The 19,752-nt window shown below is 51.4% G+C and overlaps 1 protein-coding gene across 1 annotated transcript in view; it reads right to left on the bottom strand.

The window, feature by feature from the left end:
* Sin3b (SIN3 transcription regulator family member B) overlaps positions 1 to 19,752 on the bottom strand; it is a 35,086-nt gene continuing 15,334 nt past the window's right edge. The window contains exons 6-19 of the mRNA XM_051178180.1: positions 18,920 to 19,039; positions 16,928 to 17,017; positions 16,582 to 16,700; positions 13,992 to 14,199; positions 12,382 to 12,498; positions 10,046 to 10,284; positions 8,619 to 8,802; positions 6,203 to 6,743; positions 5,858 to 6,027; positions 3,576 to 3,749; positions 3,272 to 3,364; positions 1,515 to 1,609; positions 1,046 to 1,250; positions 1 to 939 (exon numbers count right to left, since the gene is read on the bottom strand). Coding sequence (XP_051034137.1) covers positions 709 to 939; positions 1,046 to 1,250; positions 1,515 to 1,609; positions 3,272 to 3,364; positions 3,576 to 3,749; positions 5,858 to 6,027; positions 6,203 to 6,743; positions 8,619 to 8,802; positions 10,046 to 10,284; positions 12,382 to 12,498; positions 13,992 to 14,199; positions 16,582 to 16,700; positions 16,928 to 17,017; positions 18,920 to 19,039 — 2,586 coding nt within the window. The 3' untranslated portion in view covers positions 1 to 708. The remainder of the gene's footprint in view (positions 940 to 1,045; positions 1,251 to 1,514; positions 1,610 to 3,271; positions 3,365 to 3,575; positions 3,750 to 5,857; positions 6,028 to 6,202; positions 6,744 to 8,618; positions 8,803 to 10,045; positions 10,285 to 12,381; positions 12,499 to 13,991; positions 14,200 to 16,581; positions 16,701 to 16,927; positions 17,018 to 18,919; positions 19,040 to 19,752) is intronic.

A 19,752-nucleotide genomic window follows, 5' to 3' on the forward strand; every position in this document is an offset into this window, starting at 1 on the left:
TTGGCGACAATATTTAACTTTAATGTGCAAATAAATAGAAAAAGAAAACTACATTCAAAACAGCTGCAAAGGGAGGTCAAAGCTGGAACAGAAATCCCTCAAAAACGTTAAGAGGCTCCCCAGAAGCATGCGAAGGTGCCTGACCTCCTTGCTGGGAAATGGAGGCTCAGGGTCCCCACGAGCAACACCTTTCTTAGGAAACTAGGATGTGCTCAAGGTGCCATGGGTCCCTTGTGAGGCACGCAGTCGGGCCTGGGTAGGCACATTTGCTCCCCAGTGCCCAGGCCCCGGCTCAAACAAAACAAAACAAAACAAAAAAACGGCTCAGGAAACTTGAGAGAGCAAGAACCTTGGGTTTGGCACAGCGACACGGGCCTGTGGATGACAACTGTGGGAACAGCAGGTGGTTCGCGGGTCCACAGGGAGGTCTCGCCCGTGGGAAGCGAGGTGAGCTGCTGCTGCAAAAGTCACAACACTGGGAGCGCAGGAAGGAATAAATACTGTGCATAAGCATCTAGAACTTTGCGGAGGGGGCTGCCCTCGTGGGGACGGCCCCTGCCGTTGCCCGAGGTCTGGTCTGCACTGCTAGAGCTAAAGCTCTTGCTTGAGGTCAAGGCATGACCTCGGGCTCAAAGTGACAAAGGCCCAGTTGGGGCATGACACGTGGGGTCAGGGTGGGGTTCACGTGCTGAGACCTCTTCCTGATGCTCAAGGCGAGGCAGGGCGACGGCTGTATTGCACGCGGTAGCGTGTTACCGGCAGCCCGTGCACGTGTGCAGTCTCGCAGAGCGTCTTGCAGGGTACCATGTCCTCCTCCTCCTCACCCATCAGCCAGTCCTGCACCAGCCCCGCAGCAGCCACAGTCACATTGTCCTCCAGCCAGCGGCTGTGCCACTCCTCAAAGTGACGGTGGTGGCGCAAGAACACCAGAGGCTGCAACTGAGGGAGATGTGTGTGAACTCCTGGGGCTGGGGTGGGGGCTTAGGGGCTCAAGGTATGAGGTTCATGGGCTCAGGGCTCAGGTAGGTGGGTGTGGATGCAGCACCTGCTTGGCTCGGCACAGTGTCCCCCGGCGATACATGTAGTCCTCGGAGTTGACAATGAACACCATCTTGTGTGTGCCCAGCCTGAAGCGGCAGTCCACATCGCAAGCACTCTCCACGCCCATAAGCCGTTTCCACGAGCTCTTGGCCTCACCGCGCAGGGCACGCACTTGCTCACACTGCCAGCGGCGGAATTTCTTCAGGTTCCTGCAGGGACAGGGCCTCGGAGAGGGGACTTGCGGGCTCCGGAGGTCCAGGTGATGGTGACCACCCCGCATGCATGATACCTCATTCCCCTACTCTCCACTTCCAGAAGCTTCTCCCAGCAAGATTGACGGCTGCTCCTTCTGCTCTCTGGGGTTGGGGTGGGACTACCCCCGACACCTCCCGCATTCCCTCCCCATGCCATATCTCACTGCACACCAGACACTGACAGGTCTGTGTGTGGCACATGTGTGGCCCTGGACTCACCTCTGCAGGAACACAGGCTTTAGCAGGAAACCCTCAGTAGGTGAGTTAGATGCACCCTCAGTCCCCACGTACTGCTCCACATAACGAGCCAGGTGCTGGGCATGGGACAAACATACCCTATGACCCCCTGGGATAAGGCAGCTCACCTCTTATTCTGGATTCCAAATCAGAAGTTCATGTGAGTTTGTACCCTAACCCCAAAATATAAGGAGACCAGCCATGGCTGAGGGGCTGATGTGCAGGACTCACAAAACCCATACTGATGCCTCCAGCAAGGGTTCTGCTGTGAAAGGACACTGCAGCCTGATGATACTTAGGTCTGAGACCAGCATAGCATGCCTCCACCGGCAAGTCTAGGCAGTCACATGGTGTCTCTCAGTACAGGGTTTGAACCAAGGTGAAGAGTGCAGAGCACCAGGATATAAAAAGGCTGGGTGTGTGATTCAGGGGTGAAGCCCCTACCTAGAATCCCCCAGTGAGGGACTGGGGACATGAATCAGAGATAGAGTCCCTTGCCTAGAGTCTCTAAGGAAGAGGAACCAACCCTCAGTTGAAGAATTGCCTCCATCAGTTTAACGTATGGACATGTCTGTGAGAGCATTTTCATTCCCAACTGAAAGAGGATTCAGCCCACTGTGGTCAGAGCCACGACTCTGCAGGTGGGCCTATGCTGCAAGCCAGCAAGCTCCTGTCTGCTTGCCTAGATGGACTAACTGTGGTGTTATCACCTCTTCCCCAAGATGCTTTTGGGGAAGCAACAGAAGGCAAACCAGGACAGTCTCCAAACAAACTCCATAAAACATGTTTTCCCAATTTGGAAAGGGATAAATGACTCAGAGTGCTGCTTATATGGGGAACCTGCGTGTGCGCGCGCGCGTGTGCACGCATGCACACACACACACACACACACACACACGTCTTCCAACCTACCCTGTACTCTCTCACTCTTGCCTCCACCAGGGCCCTCGAATTTCCTGTACATCTTGTCTACAGGCTGTCTGGCTCAGAGAAAGGTTGGAAAGAGGGTTTGTTTGTGTGTGTGTCTGGTTCTGGTCCTTGAGAGCCTTGGGACCTGTGTGTGACCTCATTTCCAAAAAAGGTCCTTTGTACATACAATCAAGGTGAGGCTGTGGACAGTGGCAGTCCTCATTTTTATATTCTATTTTGCAGCACTGGGGATAGGGAACTTACGGCCTGGCCCATGCCAAGCAAGCATCTGCCACCAAGCTACAGCCCCAAGTGTTTTGTTTGTTTTCTGAGACAGGGTTTCTCTGTGTAGCCCTGGCTGTCCTGAAGCTCACTCTGTAGACCAGGCTGGCCTTGAACTCACAGAGATCCACCAGCCTCTGCCTCCCCAGTGCTGGGATTAAAGGTGTACACAACTACCTGGTTAGGGCAGGTAGAACACTCTGAAGTGGCAGAGGCCACGAGGGGCTTTCTGAGGATTGGGACCTCAGCACCCCTTGAGTTTGGACCCCAGGCATCCAGGACAAGAGGGTATGGCTCTGGTCTTGCAATGTCCTAGTCTGCAGTACTTGTGGGGGCCACAGGAAGTGAGTATGCACACTAAGTGACAGACACACAGGGACCTTGGAAGGTACCAGGAAGACAAAGGAAGGGTCCTCAGTGATTGCCTTGGGGCTTACATGGGTGTATTTTTAACTGTCAGCAGAGTGGAGGACCAAGACTGAGGCTGCGCTGCATAGGCAGGATGTAGGCTGCACACAGCTGAGGACAGGCAACAGGAGCAGACTCACCTGTACCTCCACAGGGTCCTCTGCCTGTGCCTCCTCAGTGTCTAGGAGTTCTATGGTCATGATCACCTGTCCTCTGCGCTGCAGGAACATTACCTGGTGGGAGATGGTCATAGTCTGAGCAGCCATCACCCATCCCTACCACCCTCCAAGGTCCTGGCACTACCCTGTTAAGACTGACCCAGCAGGTGCTACAGTTCCTCCTGGTGCACAGGAGTGGAGACAGTGGCCCTGGCACCCTGCTCAGTGTCCAGTCCTCTCCTGGTTGCCGTGGCCTTTAGTCCCAGGTCACCCCACAACCTCTGACCTTGAAGCAGTTCTCGTCGGCCATGCAACGCTCCGCCTTCCACTGGTAGCTGGTCTCCCGTGCAGCGCGAACACAGCGGGAGGACAGGTTCCCACCAGCTGCCCCTCGCTGCTGTTCGTTCAGATACAACTCCACCACCTTCAGACACACGTCGTCGCTCACCAGGTGGTGGAGCTGGCAGGGAGAGAAGGCCATAGCTGCCACTTCCTGCAGCCCACCAGCCCTGGAGACAATAGCCACAGCCCCACACCCCTGGGAACAAGTCAGTGACTGGGGGCAGGGAATAAAAACTAGATCACATCATACAAGTAACAATCTTCCCCTCCCCCCTTTGGGCAGACCAGAGCAGTCTAAACCAGACTAGACCACACCAGCAAACTGTCCCGAAGAGACAAATGTGCCCTTGGGAAGCACTGCCCTCATCTAAAACTTCCTGCCAGGTATGGAGACACAGTCCTTTCACCCATTTTTACAAGGAGGGACATAATGCAAAGATGGGCTGGGCCAGTCTGAGTACAGCAGGGGTGATGGCCTGGATCCTGCCCACCCTTCATTTCAATGAAGACAGTGAGACAGGAGACAGGGAACAGGAATGCTGCAGACAAGGTAGGCACAGTGCCAGCATGATAGCCCTTGGTGAGCACCTGGTCAGCAGCTACAAGGGTCTGACCAGCCACAGATAGGTCCTGTCCTGCTACTCAATTTCATTATTCCCTTTTGTTGTTGTTGTTTTTTGTTTTTGAAGAGGGTTTCTCTGTGTAACAGTCCTGGGTGTCCTGGAACTCACTCTGTAGACCAAGCTGACCTCGAACTGGCTGAGATCTGCTTGCCTCTGCCTCCTAAGTGCTAGGATTAAACGTGTGTGCCACCACCACTTGGCTCATTATCTCCTTCTTTTGAGAACAGTTTCTACTGTGAGAGGGTAAGTGTGTGTACTTGTGTGTGCTCGTGCTCTTGTTCACTCAAGTAGGACACAGGAGAGCAGTGGGGGTCTCCCACTGGATATGGAGCCATTCATATGTCTAGCAAGACCCAGCCGTCCTCCTGTTTCTATCCTCTACAGTGTGGGGCATGAGTGTGCTGGATAGTTTTATGTCAACTTGACACAAGCTAGAGCTACATTTCCAACTCAGCTGCAGTAGCCACTACTGTGGGCAGGGACAGCAGAGCCTCATTCCTGGAACGTATAGGGAAAGTGGAGTGCTCAAAGAGAAGGGATGAAGGGACCATGAGAGCTGTTGGCTGTGATGTGGTGGGGAACGGTGCGCTGGAGAGTGGCAGGGCTGCAAGACAGGCTCTCTGGCTCCCCAAGAGGACAAGACATCAGACATCTAAATGGTCCCACAGTGGTCACAGGAGGTCAGTGAGTCTACCAACCAGAGGTGGGAACAAGGTGTGGCTTCTCTCACCACTAGGAGGCACCGCTGCCCCACACTAGGTCAGAGTTGCTCACACATGCCCAGACAGGTCCTTGCAGCAGGTCACTCTGAAGGACAGTTTACTGCTAGGATGAGCTACTTCCACATGGTTTGAAACTTCAGTGCAGAATCAGGTGGGGAAGTTTTGCTCCTGAAAATGCATTGAGTGGCCCCTGGAGATCTGGGTACTTCTGTGTATGCGTTATCTCAGAAGTCCTTGGGGGCAGGACTCTGCAGGGAGAACACTTGCCTAGCACACAGAAGGCCCTGATTTTCATGCCCAGCACCAAAAAGGAAAGATAAAGAAGACCTTGGATCAGTGAGATAGCTTAGTGGGTAAAGGCACTTGCAGCCAAGCCTGACAATCTTAGTTCAATTCCCAGACCCACACAGTGGGAGAGAACCAAGTCCAGCAAGTTGTCCTATGGCACACACACCATGGCACATGTCCAGACACACACAACCAACTGGATATGTGTGTGTGTGTGTGTGTGTGTGTGTGTGTGTGTGTGTGTGTATGTATATATGAGGTGGCTAAGCCCTGAAGGAAATGGCTTTCCAAAGCTCTTCCTGAGACTGAGTCAATTCACAGGAACACCGCTCTGTCTGTCCCAGAGGGCACAGTTGGGGCTCTCATTCTGGATGTTGGACCAGCTGAGGTGTAGGGGTTTTGCCTTAGAGATGCTCACTGTTATGAACTATGCACTTTGAGATGGTTAATTCTGTTATGTGATCTTCATCTCACTGAAACAAAAGGGGAAGACTTGCAATGTGGAAAGGACCAATACCCAAGGTGACAAGTTCAACGAGGGTGGGAAGGGACAGATAAGGAGTGTTCCCTGAGCCTACCCTGGCCAGCCTCACCTGGCGAGCGATGTTTTGCACCAGCTTGTCCATGGTGAAACCGATGTAGGCATGGATGGTGAACATCTCGCGAAGGGTGTCCTCATACTGAGTGGGGTCGATGCTCCCCTCCAACAGGCTCCGCACCATGTCCAGGAAGGCGGGGTAGTACTCCTCCAGCTCCACTTCACCTGGGGGAGGAGGTCGGCTGCTTCACTTACCTGCAGGGGCACCACAAGTGCACAAGCAGCAGCCCAGAGTCTCTAAGGACTCTCAGGGGAGATGGGGCTGGGGTCCTCCACCACCCTCCACCAAGGAGGCCTAATAGGGCAGAGGCTGGACCGGGACAGAGGGCCTGGTGCTCACTGGGCTGCTTGAGGCGCAGCTCCATGGCAGGGTCGGCGGCCTTCTCACGGCGGCCCTCGCAGAGCAGCTGCTCCCGCTCCTGCTCGCGCCTATGCTCCAGCAGCTGCTTCTGTGCCTGCCTGTAGATCCTGAGCAGGCGTGCACACAGCGTCTGGTGCAGCCGCAGGAAGAAGTACCAGTTGTTGTTGGCGAAGAACAGGCTGTACACGTCGTCCAGGGCCTTGGTCTGCTCAGGCGGTGTGTCTGCAGGGGGCTTCTCATCCGTGGGCCGCCTGCGCTCTGGCTCCCCGTCGCGGTCACGCTCATCAGCTGAGTCATCGGAGGTGCCAGGGCGCTGCTGCGAGAAGAACAGGCTGGGCAGAAAGCGGTGGAGCAGCTGGCGGATGGTGCCCTGGTCCTCTTTCTGGATAGCCGGTTGCCGCTTCACGTAGTAGCTGATGAGAGCGGCTGCGTCCTCCAGGATCTGCCGGTCCTCATACACGAAGATGAGGTGCGGCTCGCTCGACGGTGCGCTGCGGCCCTCGGAGTGCTGCTCCTGGTGCTGGAAAGGTAGCAGTCAGTAGGCGTGACCTGCCTATCACCCGAGCCCCGCCTCCAGCCCCACAGCTTCCTCAGAAAGGATGAGCAACCTTGGCAAGTGGGGCACACACCTGGGGAGTGGGGGTCATTCACCTACCCTTCCTCTCCTCTCACCTCTTCACAGCTCCCCTCTAGGGTCCAGCCCAAGCCTACCTATCTCTGCACTGGGCAAACCAACGCCCTGTCACTGCCACCGTTAGCACCAGAGGACTGCAATGAAATGACAGAACCACTGTTGTGGACTCCCACAGCCCACCCAGGCCATGAGGTATGGTCTCCCTAGGGTGAGGTGAGTGTAGCAGGGGCTTTCACCATCTGTCACTGAAAACTCAGCTCCACTCCACAGGGCTGGGACGGTCTCAGCAGCCCTTTCCCCACATCCCTGTCTATCCCCTAACCCCATGAAAACAGCTTGCCTGCCACCTGTCCTGTTCCTCAGTCAACAAGAGCATGGGCACCTACCCCAGGCTTTTTTTTTTTTTAGAGACCCTCATGCTTGGCCTGCTACTGTCAGTTCACTGGCGTTGGCCAGGCTCCCTTCTGCTGAGCCCAATCCAGGGCTTTTGGGCATGCTGGTTGCATACTATCCAGGTGAACCTCTTTCCCATACATCACCGCTTAGTGTTGATCTAGATAATGACTCAGTTCCTCAGAGCCCAGAATGGAGCCAGTGCCCCACTCCCCACAGTCCAGCCTCACACACGCTCTGGCCTCTCAAGTTCCCTGGTTGTGTTTATACCACAGAGCTTGTGCTCCATTTTTGTCACCTTGATCTGGGAAAGGAGTCTGATAAGAGGACAGCCTGGGGCATTTTCTCCATTGATGATTGGTCAGATAGCTGGTGCTAAGTGACAGAAAGCAGGCTGAGCAAGCCAGTAAACAGAGTTCTGCCATGGCCTATGCATCAGCTCCTACCTAGAGTTCCTGTTTCAATTGCCCCAATGACAGACCTGAAGGCTAAATAGGTCCTTTCTACCCAAGTTGCTTGTGGTCCTGGTGTTTATCACAGCAACAGAAAGCAGATTAGGCCAGTGCTAGAGTTTGGATACCTTGGTCCTACTTGGTAGAGCCAATCACTCGAGTGAATGGACCATGAGGTCTTATGAACAGCTGACCTAATGGTAGATTCCTAACTGGTGTTACTGGGAAATGCCACCAGTAGGAAGGTGGGGTCTGACTGGGGGTGGAGGGAACCAGGGGCTGTACCTCTGAGAGTGTCTTGCTTTACCATGATACTCCATCCACCTTGACAGAGGTCTAAAGTATGGAGGAGCTAGGCAGACAGGCAGAGGTCTCCCAAACGATGAACCAATATCAACATTCCTTGTGCTGAATGGTTTCTCTCACATGGTTGTCATAGGAATGGAGGCTGATTCACTAGTATACGGACAACTCAACAGTCTTTTCTCCTCTACTTCAATTTGGAACCCATACCTCAGATTAGGCAAATGCTTTACCCCAAGCCACCATATCTGCCCTAAGGGTCACATTACAGAAGCTGGAGAGATGACTCAATAGTGTTTGCTGTTCCTGCAGAGGACTTGAGTTGGGTTTCCAGTAGCTCATGGCCACGGCCATCTATAACTCAAGCTCTATGAGGATAATAAACCTCTGACCTCTGAGGACACCTATACTCACATTCACTCTCACACAAACAAACAAACAAACAAACAAACAAACAAACAAAATCTATCTGTGCAGCAAAAGAAAAGCCCAGGGCAAAGTCCAGCAAGCAGCAGCCTATTATACCTCAGTTTCCCCATTGTAAGGCAAGGGCTATGTGGCTCTGCAGCCTGGGGTGTGAGGAAGCCAGCCATCCCTGCCATGAATGTCTTACCTCATCATAGACACTTTCAATCTCGTTGAGCAAGCTCTTGGAGCGCAAAGCCTTGGTGTCATTCTGCTTGAAGTTCACAGCCTGGTGGTCCAGGGACTTGAGGTACGCCTTCTCATATTGCTCACGCCATATCTTGTTGAAGCCCTGCTGGGCCTCCCGCCACTCTTCCTCCTTGGCCTTTAGTCTATGGGGAGCAGAGCTTAGTGACTGACACCCAGAACCTCCTGGGATCCCAGGGGAAGGGGCTATCTTTCCCCCAGCAAGTATACATCTGGTCTGCACCACAAAGAACAATCAAGTATGTGGGATGCTGAGGCAGGAGGATGTCCAATTTTAGGCTGGCCTGGGCTACAGTGAGAAACCCCCATCTCAAAAAACAATAAAAAAAGGCTAGGCGGTGGTGGCACATGCCTTTAATCCCAACACTCAGGAGACAGAGGTAGGTGGATCTCTGACTTTTGAGGTCAGCCTATTCTACAGAGTGAGTTCCAGGACATGCTCCAAAGCTACACAGACAAACCCTGTCTCAAAAAGAAAACAAATAAAAAACACAAAAACAAACAAACAAACAAACAAACAAACCCAAGAAAGAGCCCATCGTGGTAGTGCAGGGTGTCATCCCAGAACTCAGGATCTGGAGTTAGAAGGCTAGGTGGGGGCACATGGTAAGTCTAAGGGCTGCCTACATAAGACTGTATCACCCAAACAAACAAACAAACAAACAAAACACACAGAGGGAGAGGAAGGGGGCAGTGGTCCCACATAGCCAACATGGCTACTTAAATTATTTTATGTGCATGCATGTTTTGTCTCCATGTATGTGCACCACATGCATGCCTGATGCCCCTGGGTTACAGATAGCTATCAGCTGCCATGTGGGTCCCCAGGAAGAACAGGCAGTACTTGTAATTGCTGAGCGTCTGTCTAGCAGTGGCTAGTTTTAGGCTCTCACCTCCTCCCAGGTACCCAGCTGCCTGTTCTGCTGTCACTAGTAGACAGAAAGCTGGGGAAGTTTGTGTTTTATAATTATAGTTTACCCTTTACATCCCAGGACTCAACCAAGCCTAAGTGGGAATAGTGCATTTACAGGATACACAGTACATTCTAAGTCACCTAGAGATGATGGACAGGCATGGACAAGGTGTAGGTTTTATGTAAGCACTGTCCTGATTTCTAGAAGGGTCTGGAGAGTCCCAGAACCACCCCCCAAAATTGAGACTGCATGTCCACACCTGAAGACATAACAGGTGTCCATGGGCCTGGCTGTCAAGACTTTGTTCAGTACTAGATTGGGAGTGGGCAAGGTGAGCTGGGCCAGCACCTGTCTTCAGCCCTGAGGACAGGGTCAGGTGACACCACTGGTCAGGAACCCTGGTAGCTCCCCTGTAATGCCCTGAGTCAGGGAGGGAAGTGGAAGGTGTGGACACCTTTTCAGAACGACAGGCACAGCAGTGACAGGGTTCCTCTTGAGGCTCTCGATGACCTCGGGGGCCTTGTCACCATAGATGCGATGGATGGCGCGGCGCTGGATCACCTCCGATGTGCCGCCCAGGCAGTCATCCAGGCGGAGCTTCTCCTGGTCCTCAGGTGCCATCCTTGATAACTTCTTCTGCACGCTCTCCAGCACTCGGATAGTGGCCAGGTTGGTCTCCAGGACAACATCTAACTACAGGGAGGGGCAGGCACCAGTGAGGAGTGTGAAGGTGATCATGGCAGTATGGTGGGTGGTCAGGAGCTGTCTATGGAGCCGGTACGGTGCGTGCCCACCACAGCACACTTGTGTGGGTGTGGGAGGGGTGGAGCTGCAATGGTAGAGAAGTAGTGCCATGGTGTTTGGGCACCAGGGTAGCCCACTCAGTGATATCACTTGTACTTCATACATTCATTTTCTGGCTTTCTTAATGATTTACATTTTTTTAATGTTGCATCTATTTATTAAGTGTGTGGGTGCCCCTGGAGGTCAGAAGGTGGCGCCAGACCCTTGGAGCTGGCATTACAGGAGGCTGTAAGCTACCCAGAGTGGGTCCTGGAACCTGAACCAAGGTCTCTGCAAGAGCAGTCAGCACTCTTAACTGCTGAGTCCTCTCTCCAGTCCCTTGTTTTCATCTTTTTGAGATAGAACTTAGGCAATCCTGTTGCATGTGCCCCCACACAAAGTGCATCTCTCTCTAGCTTGAAATGACAGAGCAGTAGAGAGTGGGGCAGAAGGGTGTTCACAGAGTGAGGGAAGAGGCAAGTTGGGCATGGCTATAATTAGAACAGCAGAGAGATCAGGGGCGTAGGCACTGAATCCATTGGTGACAGAATCACACAACACACACACACACACACACACACACACACACACACACACACACACGAACTTTCTGCTACAGTCTGTCTGACCTGCCCTTCCCAAACTCACACTTAAGTTTAGAGGTTGGTGTGGCAGTATTAACAGGAGGCTACACTTAGCACACGTCCATGACCCCAGCACATGGGAGGCAGAAACAGGAGGCTGTGCATTCCAAGACAACCTTGACTCAAACAGACACAGGACTCTGAAGAGGTGCTCTAGGCTCAGGCTGTCCTCATGGGGGGGAGGGAGGGTACTGCCCAGGAAGGAGGAGACAAGCCAAAATTGGCCTTCTTTGTGTCCCTCCACCATGGAGGCTGCCCTGTCCACTGGACTCTTGTCATAGCATAAAATAGAAATACATGGGGGCTGAAGAGATGGCTCAGAGGTTAAGAGCACTGGCTGCTCTACCAGAGGTCCTGAATTCAATTCCCAGTAACCACATACATGGTGGCTCACAACCATCTATATTGAGATCTGGTGCAGTCATACATGCAGAAACACTGTATACATAATAAATAATCTTTAAGGGAGGAGGGAGGCAGGCAGGTGTGAGGAATGTGCCCCTGTCATCCTAACACTTGGAAGGCTGAGGCAGGAGAATCACAAGTTGTACACCAGCTGATCCTACAAAGAGAGATAATTTCAAAAAGAAAACCAGGGTCTGGAGAGCTGGCTCAGTAGCTAAGACAACAGGCTGCCCTTCCAGAGGACTGAGGTTTAATTCGTAGCACCCACATGGTAGGTAGCTCATGACTGTCCTTAACTCCAGTTCCAGGAGATCCAACCCCCTCTTCTGGCCACCACGGGCATCAGACACACATGGTGCACAGACATACATGCAGGCAAAACACCCACACACATAAAATAAAAATAGCAAATCTTAAAACAGAATCAAAAAGAAGACATGGACTCTGGGATAAGAACGGTAGTTGTCTGTCTGTCCTCCAGAGGGGCACTCAGTGGGATCTGAGAGCTCAGTTACAATGTCAATAAAAATAAAGCTAACTTAGTTTTAAGTTAACTAACCTATTGTATTTATTTAATTGTATTTTATGTATGAGTGCTCTGTATGTATACCTGCACTCCTGAAGAGGGCATTAGACCCTATTATAGATGGTTGTGAGCCACCATGTGGTTGCAGGGAATTGAACTTAGGACCTCTGGAAGAGCAGCCAGTGCTCTTAACTGTTGAGTCACTTCTCCAGCTCTGCATTATCTTTAGCTAAAAGAAAGGGGGTGGTGCTGTGCTGTGAGCTCAAGAGCTGGCAGAGCTGACAAGCAGGGAGCTCTGGGAACTGCTCTGAGTGGCAGGAGAAAGACACTATGGAACTGGGCCACACTATGAAGGCACTAGACTGGGTGGACAGATGGCAGGCAGGACAGGCAGTCAGGGTGTAGGTGGGTTAGGCTCACAGCTTCACCTACCTCAAATCTCTCATCCTCACAGCGATGCAACTGCTCCTCATATGGAGTCTTCTTGGAGCTGACAAAGGTGGAGTCTTCAGACCAGGATGGGAAGGACACCCATGTGTCATTCAGGACCTGGACCACAAAACAGGACTGTCACTAAGCATGCTGGTAGAGACAAGAGCAGCCATGCTCACAGGCAGCTATTTCCCACCACTTAGTGAAATTAACTCTCTAGATGTTCCTAAGAAGGCTAGGGCTGTGGTACTAAATACATGGTGGTGTCTCAGGGCCCAGCACCCATCGAATGGTAGGCTTGAACCCCGAAGATTTTGAGCTTTGTGGTTGAGGTATTCTGTCTTGAACATCCAACTTTGCCTTTCTCCTAAGAAGGTAGCCTGAGGTAGTGTCCACAAAGGGAATTCTCTGGACTTGAGTCGACTCTTGAGTTTCCACTTAAGAGAACTGTCCACAAACCTGACTGCTGAAAGATCACACTGAACACACATGGTGTTCTGGCTAGTTTTATGTCAACTTGGCAGAAGCTCGAGTTATCTGGGAAGAGGGAACTTCAATTAAGAAAATGACCCGCTGATGAGGGATGTCCTTCTGTATGCTGAGAATATCTATTTCTCTTATTGGTTGATGGATAAAGCTATTTTGGCCAATGGACAGGCAGGACATCGAAACAGGAACAGAGAAAGGAAAATATATAGAATCAAGGAGAGGCCATGTAACAACCGGGGAGTGAAGAGGCCCAGGCATCACCAGTAAGTCAAAGGTCATATGGAGATACACAGATTAACAGAAATGGGTTAATAATTAAGATAGAGATAGCCAGAAAGAAGCCAATGGCCAAACAATTATAAATAGATATTAAGTCTCAGAGTAGCTATTTCATAGCGGGGACCTGATTGGGTGGGGAGAAACCAGTCTACTGGAATGGAGACTAGACAGAGAAAACCTCCCAACAACTCTGAAGACAGCCTGTAGGCAGTGCCACCCCAGAGCATGTGGTGCTGGCTGTGTTAAGAAAGCAGGCTGATCAACTTGATGTGCCAGATTTTATTGACTCCCCAAAGAAGGCCTTACACCCTTTGAGGAGTGGAGTAGGGATAGGAGGTAAGAAGGGAGAGGCAGGGCATGTGGGAGAAGGAGAGGGAGAGGGAACTGGGGTTGGTAAGCAACACACACACACACACACACACACACACACACACACACACACACACACACACTTAGATAAAAGAAAAGAAAAGAAGAAAGCAGGCTGAGCAAGCCACGCGGAGCAGCAAGTCCAGTAAGCAACACCCTTCATGGCCTCTGCATCAGCTCCTGACTCCAAGATCCTGCCCCTGACTTCCTTGGATGATGGACTATGAAATAAATCCTTTTTTCCCAAGCTGTTTTTGGTCCTGATGATTCTCAACAGTAATGGAAACCCTAAGACACCTACCTGGGGACAAGGCAGAACTCAGAAGTGACAAAGTTGTCCAAGTCTCCACACTAGTGTGAACTCTAAGCTCAGCCATCCAACAGGACATGAAGCTACGCTGAGCTCTGGTGAAACCCCCAGGCCCATAGCTGTCTGCTGTGGAGGGCTGACCTGTTGCAACCCAGGGTGCTACCTCCTTGCAAATGGCCGTCCTCCCGCTGCACTTGGGTTGCTGGTAGGTCTTGGGAAGTGCCCGATAGCTGGATCCAATTCGCTTACAAGATGCATAGTCAATTTCTCTGCTTATGCCATCTCCAGACCGGTCACTCATAGGTGGTGCGAAGGACAACTCTTTCACTCCCAGAAAGGATTTGAACTGTGCAAAGAGTTCTGGAAATTTCCTTCAAAGACATATAGAAACTGTAAGTGGGCACTGAACATCTTGAGAATGATCTAGAATCATCATGAAAATGGCCTTGTGAATGTGGAACTTCAAAATGGTCTGAGTCAGAATTCAATGTTAGGGAAGGGAGGCAAGTCCTCCCTACCTATCATTAACTACACCCCCTCTTACCAGATGCACTAGGTCACAAAGCATAATGGGAATAACCTCTGTGGGACCCACTGCCTTCATTTTCTGTCCTGTAACTTAAAAACAAAGAAAGAGGGGGCTGGAGAGACAGCTCAGCAGTTAACAGCACTGGCTGCTCTTCCAGAGAACCCAGGTTCAATTCCAAGCACCCACATGGCAGCTCACAACTGTCTGTAATTCCAGTTCCAGGGGATATGACACCCTCACACAAAGAAACAAAGCCAGGTGTAGTGGCACATCATTATCCCAGCACTTGGAAGGCGGAGGCAGATAGACCTTGGTAACTTTTAGGCAAGCCTGGTCTACATAGTGAGTTCCTCAGCTAGTGATATGAGACAGACCTTGTCTCAAACAAACAAATAACAAGAACCCCCAAAACAAAAGGAGAAATAACAAAACCACTCAAGTATCCCAACAACCCTGTGACTGGTCAGTCAGCTGCAGAGGTTCACAGCCAATTTATGTCCAAGCTATAGTCTGGAATGTCCTAGGCCAGAAATGAACTCATTTAGGCTATTCAAACAGATAGACACCAGCCTTGGCCCCAAGGCCTGACATCAGTCCTTGCAGTCTCTGGCTGTACCCAGGCCCAGGCAGAGCACTCCTGCCCTCACAAGGCCACAGGCATCACAAAATTCCCTGTCCTATGCTGAAGTCCTTGGGCAGGCTGGGTTTGTCTCCCTTGCATGGCTTTCTAGGTAACTCTGTGGTTGGTTCACTCTAAGAAGGCTGAAACTAGACTCCAAGGCATGGACCTTGATCCAGGCCAGGTACCACATACTGCAGCCCATCAGCCCATGGACTGTTTCTGTACATAAAGCTTTATCAGCACACAGTTCTGTCCCATTTACTTATTTCTGTCCATGGCAGTTCTACAGGGCAGAACAGAGAGGAGCTATGTTCACTGTGTTAGTCTCCCTCCCTCATGAGGGGGACCCCTCCCCAAGAGGCCCCTGTAGATTCATGTTCAGGAGTCAGGACATAAGTGAGATACATGTTAATAGGACAATTTTATAGGAACTGACATCCAATGCTACCTCAATTTCTGTTAATTTTGTTTTAATTTAAAGCCTTTACATTTGTATTCCATGTGTTTATGTTGCTGATGTAGGGAGGGCACATGCGATGTGGAGGTCAGTGGACTAATCAATTGAAAGGGGGCAACTTGGGGAGTATCGTGCTACACAATACACATACACGTAAAATCTTGAAAATACAAAAAAAAGAGAAAATGTCACTAAATACAAACTCACTGCTCAACATACTACAGATATGGGCTATGCCAGGAAGGCACACCTGAGAAAGGCCACCAAGGAGGGCCACAAGGAACTGCCTTTGATGCCACTGTCCAGCATCCTCTAAGAGGAGGGACTGTATATCACCAGTCCCCAAATATTGGCATTTACAGCCTGTATATCACAGGTAAAATGTTCACCCAATGTCTATAGCTCTCAAATCATAAGCCAAGAGTCATGATCTGAGACAAGCACACTGTCCATATCCAAGGTCACTGGGATCCAGGGACTGTCAGCTGTTGTGACCACCCGGCACTAGGAACTTTCTGCAAGTCATTTTTTTTTTACAAATGTGAGCCTATCCATAACTGGGGAACAACTTTAATCAAGGAATAAAACCACAAGTGGGTAAGAAGGCTCGGTGGGTCAAGGTGCTTGCTGCCAAGTCTAACAACCCGAGTTAGCTTCCTGAGACCCACATGGTAGGAGAGAAACCACACAAGAACTTGTCCTCTGACTTCCACCTGTGCACACATGGGAAATAAGCCAATGTTAAAAGAAACACACAAACCCTGGCAGTGGGCATGCCTTTAATCGCAGCGCTCAGGAGGCAGAGGCAGGTGGATCTTTGTGAGTTCAAGGCCAGCCCAATTTACAGACTGAATTCCAGGACAGGCTCTGAAGCTACACAGAGAAACCCTGTCTCAAGAAAAAAATAAAAGAAAAAAATTACTGCCCAGTGTTGGTGGCACACACCTTTAATCCCAGCACTTGGGAGGCAGAGGTAGGCAGATCTAAAGGCCAGCCTGGTCTACAGATCGAGATCCAGGACAGACTCCAACACAATGCAGAAAAACCCTGTCTCAAAATACAAAAAAACAAACAAACAAAAACACACTTCACAGCTCACTTCCCCAGGTCTGCATATGGGATGGGGGGAGTCGAGAGCCACTCACCCCAGGAATGGGCTGACAAGCTGCAACAACTCAGAGCCAGACACCAGCTCCTGATTGAAGAGCGCGATACAGCGCAGAAAGTTCTCGTACACCTCCTGGCTCTTCAACACCCTGCGCACCTGTGGGAATATGAAGTCGCATGTAGGGACACGACTGTAAAAGCTGTACACACTGGGCACTGCAAAAGCCACACGTGTGAGCATGTGGAGTAGGCATATACATATGGCCCTGAATCATTTAGGGGCGCCCTGCAGCCTATGCTGTCCTCTCCCATGCACCATGGTGGCCCTGCTTCCGACCCATTGTCAGGAGGCAGCTGTGCCTGGAGGGACAGGGCCTCGCTCACCTTGTCAAAGAAGGAGAACTCCTGCAGTGTGCCATACTTCCCCACAGCAGCGATGGACAGGTCTTTGGTACCTCGGAGCTTCATCTTCTTCTGCAGAGAGAAACCCTTGGCTTAACTATGTGTTCCCACCATAGGCACTGCGGGGTACACGGACCCCACGGATGTTCCAAATGCAGGGGGTCCTGTCCTGGGGACCCAGATGACATCTGCCGCCCAGCATCAGGGTGCTGTTCCCTTCTGGCCCTGTGATGTGTGGGGCCCAACTCAGGACCCGAGGAAAACCAAGCTCACAGTGGCACCCAGTCAGTCAGAATTGGGGTCTCAAATTCCTGCTATGGCTTTTTTTTCTGCCGTCCTGGGGATCGAACCTGGCACCAAGCACACTTGGAAGGCTGTGGAGAACAAGATCTGGGCCACATGCATGTGCGGTAATATTAAGTCCCACAATAGCCAGGGAAGGTACGGGACCCACACAATTGACAGCCGCAGGGTAAATGAACCCAACCCAGGGTCTCACGCATGTGCAATTGAGTGCTAAGGAACTAGAACTCAGGCCTCACAAACTTTGGGCAGTGCTTACAGGGGAAATGGAATCATGGTGTGGTGCATGCTCTGAAGAAACTGGGAAATGGAACCTAAAGCACTCACACAAGCTTGGAAAACACGGACTGGGAAAGTGGAACTCGGGGTTTTGCGTATGCTCATGCCACGGGAGAGCTGAGCGTGTCATGTATTCCAAGAGGACTCTGGGAAATAGAACCTAGAGCCTCGAGCATGTTTGTAGACACGGAATGGGAAAATGGAAGCCAGGACCTCACGCATGCTTAGCAGATACGGACTGAGAAAAATGGAAGCGACTCACGCATGCTCAGAAGACACTAACTGGGAAACGGGAAGCCAGGCCATTGGTCAGGACCAACTGTCACTAACTGGGGTGAGGGAGGGCAAACATCGAGGAAATGGACCCGCGCATGCGCACTGGGAAAATCGGGCCAGGGGCATACTTGGTAATGTTAGTGCTGTATTCTCCGGCTTCCACTCAGCGACCTGAGAAAGCACCGTGCCAGTAAGCTGCTCCCCAGCCCTTAACCTGGACTCCAGGACACACACACTGGAGTTATTGTCTGTACTAGGGCGAGAGGGTGCCTAGAAGGCAGGAAGGGGCAACACCAGGGGGTCCCGAGCAAGCTGCTTGTATACTATTTGTCTCTCTAAGCTTCAGGACAAGGAAAGTAATTCTGCGAGTGAAGAGACCTGCCTGTCACATGCTTGACAACCCAAAGATCTCAAATAAACTGCGAAGTTGTCTTCTGATCTGAGACATGCTTGTCTCTTTCCTCTCCTCTACGTCGCCCCCCCCCCCAGACTTAGGCCTGGATTTGACCCAGGTGCATCATGGAGCACCCGGCTGTACACCCACTCCCCAGAGTAGGGCAAGGATGAAAAAGATGGCCGTGCTAGGAGACCCAGGGGCTGCCGGAAGGGATGGTCCCACTGGCCAGTCCAGGACAGTTTTCGGTGTCAAGATAGCAGTAATAGTAATGAACTGTGACTTGAGGTTGACACTGCTGCACATAACTAAATAAACAGAAATGCCAAAAAAACTTTATTACTATAGAAAGTCAACTAGTAAACACACAGAATGATAGAACTAGAGATCCACCATCACGGGGTGATGAGCGGGACAGGAACTGTTGTCAGCCACCTTCACTCCTCAGTTGTGCAGTAACCAAACCATACAACTGCACATTTCAATTGCAGCCCCACCTACGAAAGAGTCACGACATGAAAAGGAGTATCAACAGCACACCGCGCCTTTCCTTCCAGCTCCCCCTTCCAGCTTACAGCCACCTCAGGTGAGGACAGCAGGTAAGCTCCAGGTCAATACATGGCCTTTGCTAGCAGACTAGTCTCTGGCCTTGGGGTCCCCTGCTGCTTGGGCTCCATACCACTCCCATCATGTGCAGCAAGAACCCACACATGGTCAGTTACCTTGGCTGGAGCAGACACAGGGCGCAGGAGTGAGGGCCGAGAGCGCTTCTTGCTGTGTTCCAGACTCTTCTCCTCGTTCTTCTGAACGCTGTTCATTTCACACGGCCCATTGCCTGTGAACTAAGAACACAAAGACAGGTGTTATATGGAGAAAGGAGATGGCCTATCTGTGCAGGTGCAGTTGGTTCTGGTTTGGCTTGTAGCCCTGGTACATAGGCTGGGCCTCTGTAGTGGTCCTATTTTCTGGGGCAGAGACCAAGTACACAGCTGCAAGAAGGCTCCCAGCAGCCTCAATTGCAAGGAACTAGAGGCTCAGGAGAAGACAACTGAGTGTCCAGGTAGAGAAGAGGGCTTCTGTTACACACATGACCAGGCTGTGTACAGAAAACACAAGCATCCTAGGTGGGGGATAGGCAGCAGCACACAGCCCCAGTAGCAAGAGAGAGTAGCTAATGTTATCCAGGTCACTCGTAGGAGCCTGGAGCCAGGTTTTGAATCATTTGTAATGAATGACAGAACACATCTGGGGAGTGCGCCCTTGCTCTGTGGTGTATTGCAGGGAGGGGTAGTTGGAGCAAGTTCTAACCAACAGACAGGGCAGGGATGCTACTCCTCCTGTAAGTTAGGACAGTCAGAGACCCTCTAACAGCCTGAATGACTGACACCACCACTGCTCCCCATTCCACACCACCAAGGATGTGCTACTGGCCCAGACTGTGGGCAATGTACAGTCATGGTGTGCTCAGACAGAACTATGCCAATTCTGTTCTGTGCTGCTTGCTGTGGCAGGTATGCACACACATTAAACAAAAAAGGAAAATGAAGGCAGGAAG

Source organism: Phodopus roborovskii, unplaced genomic scaffold (assembly GCF_943737965.1).
Source record: "Phodopus roborovskii unplaced genomic scaffold, PHOROB, whole genome shotgun sequence".
NCBI lineage: Eukaryota > Metazoa > Chordata > Mammalia > Rodentia > Cricetidae > Phodopus > Phodopus roborovskii.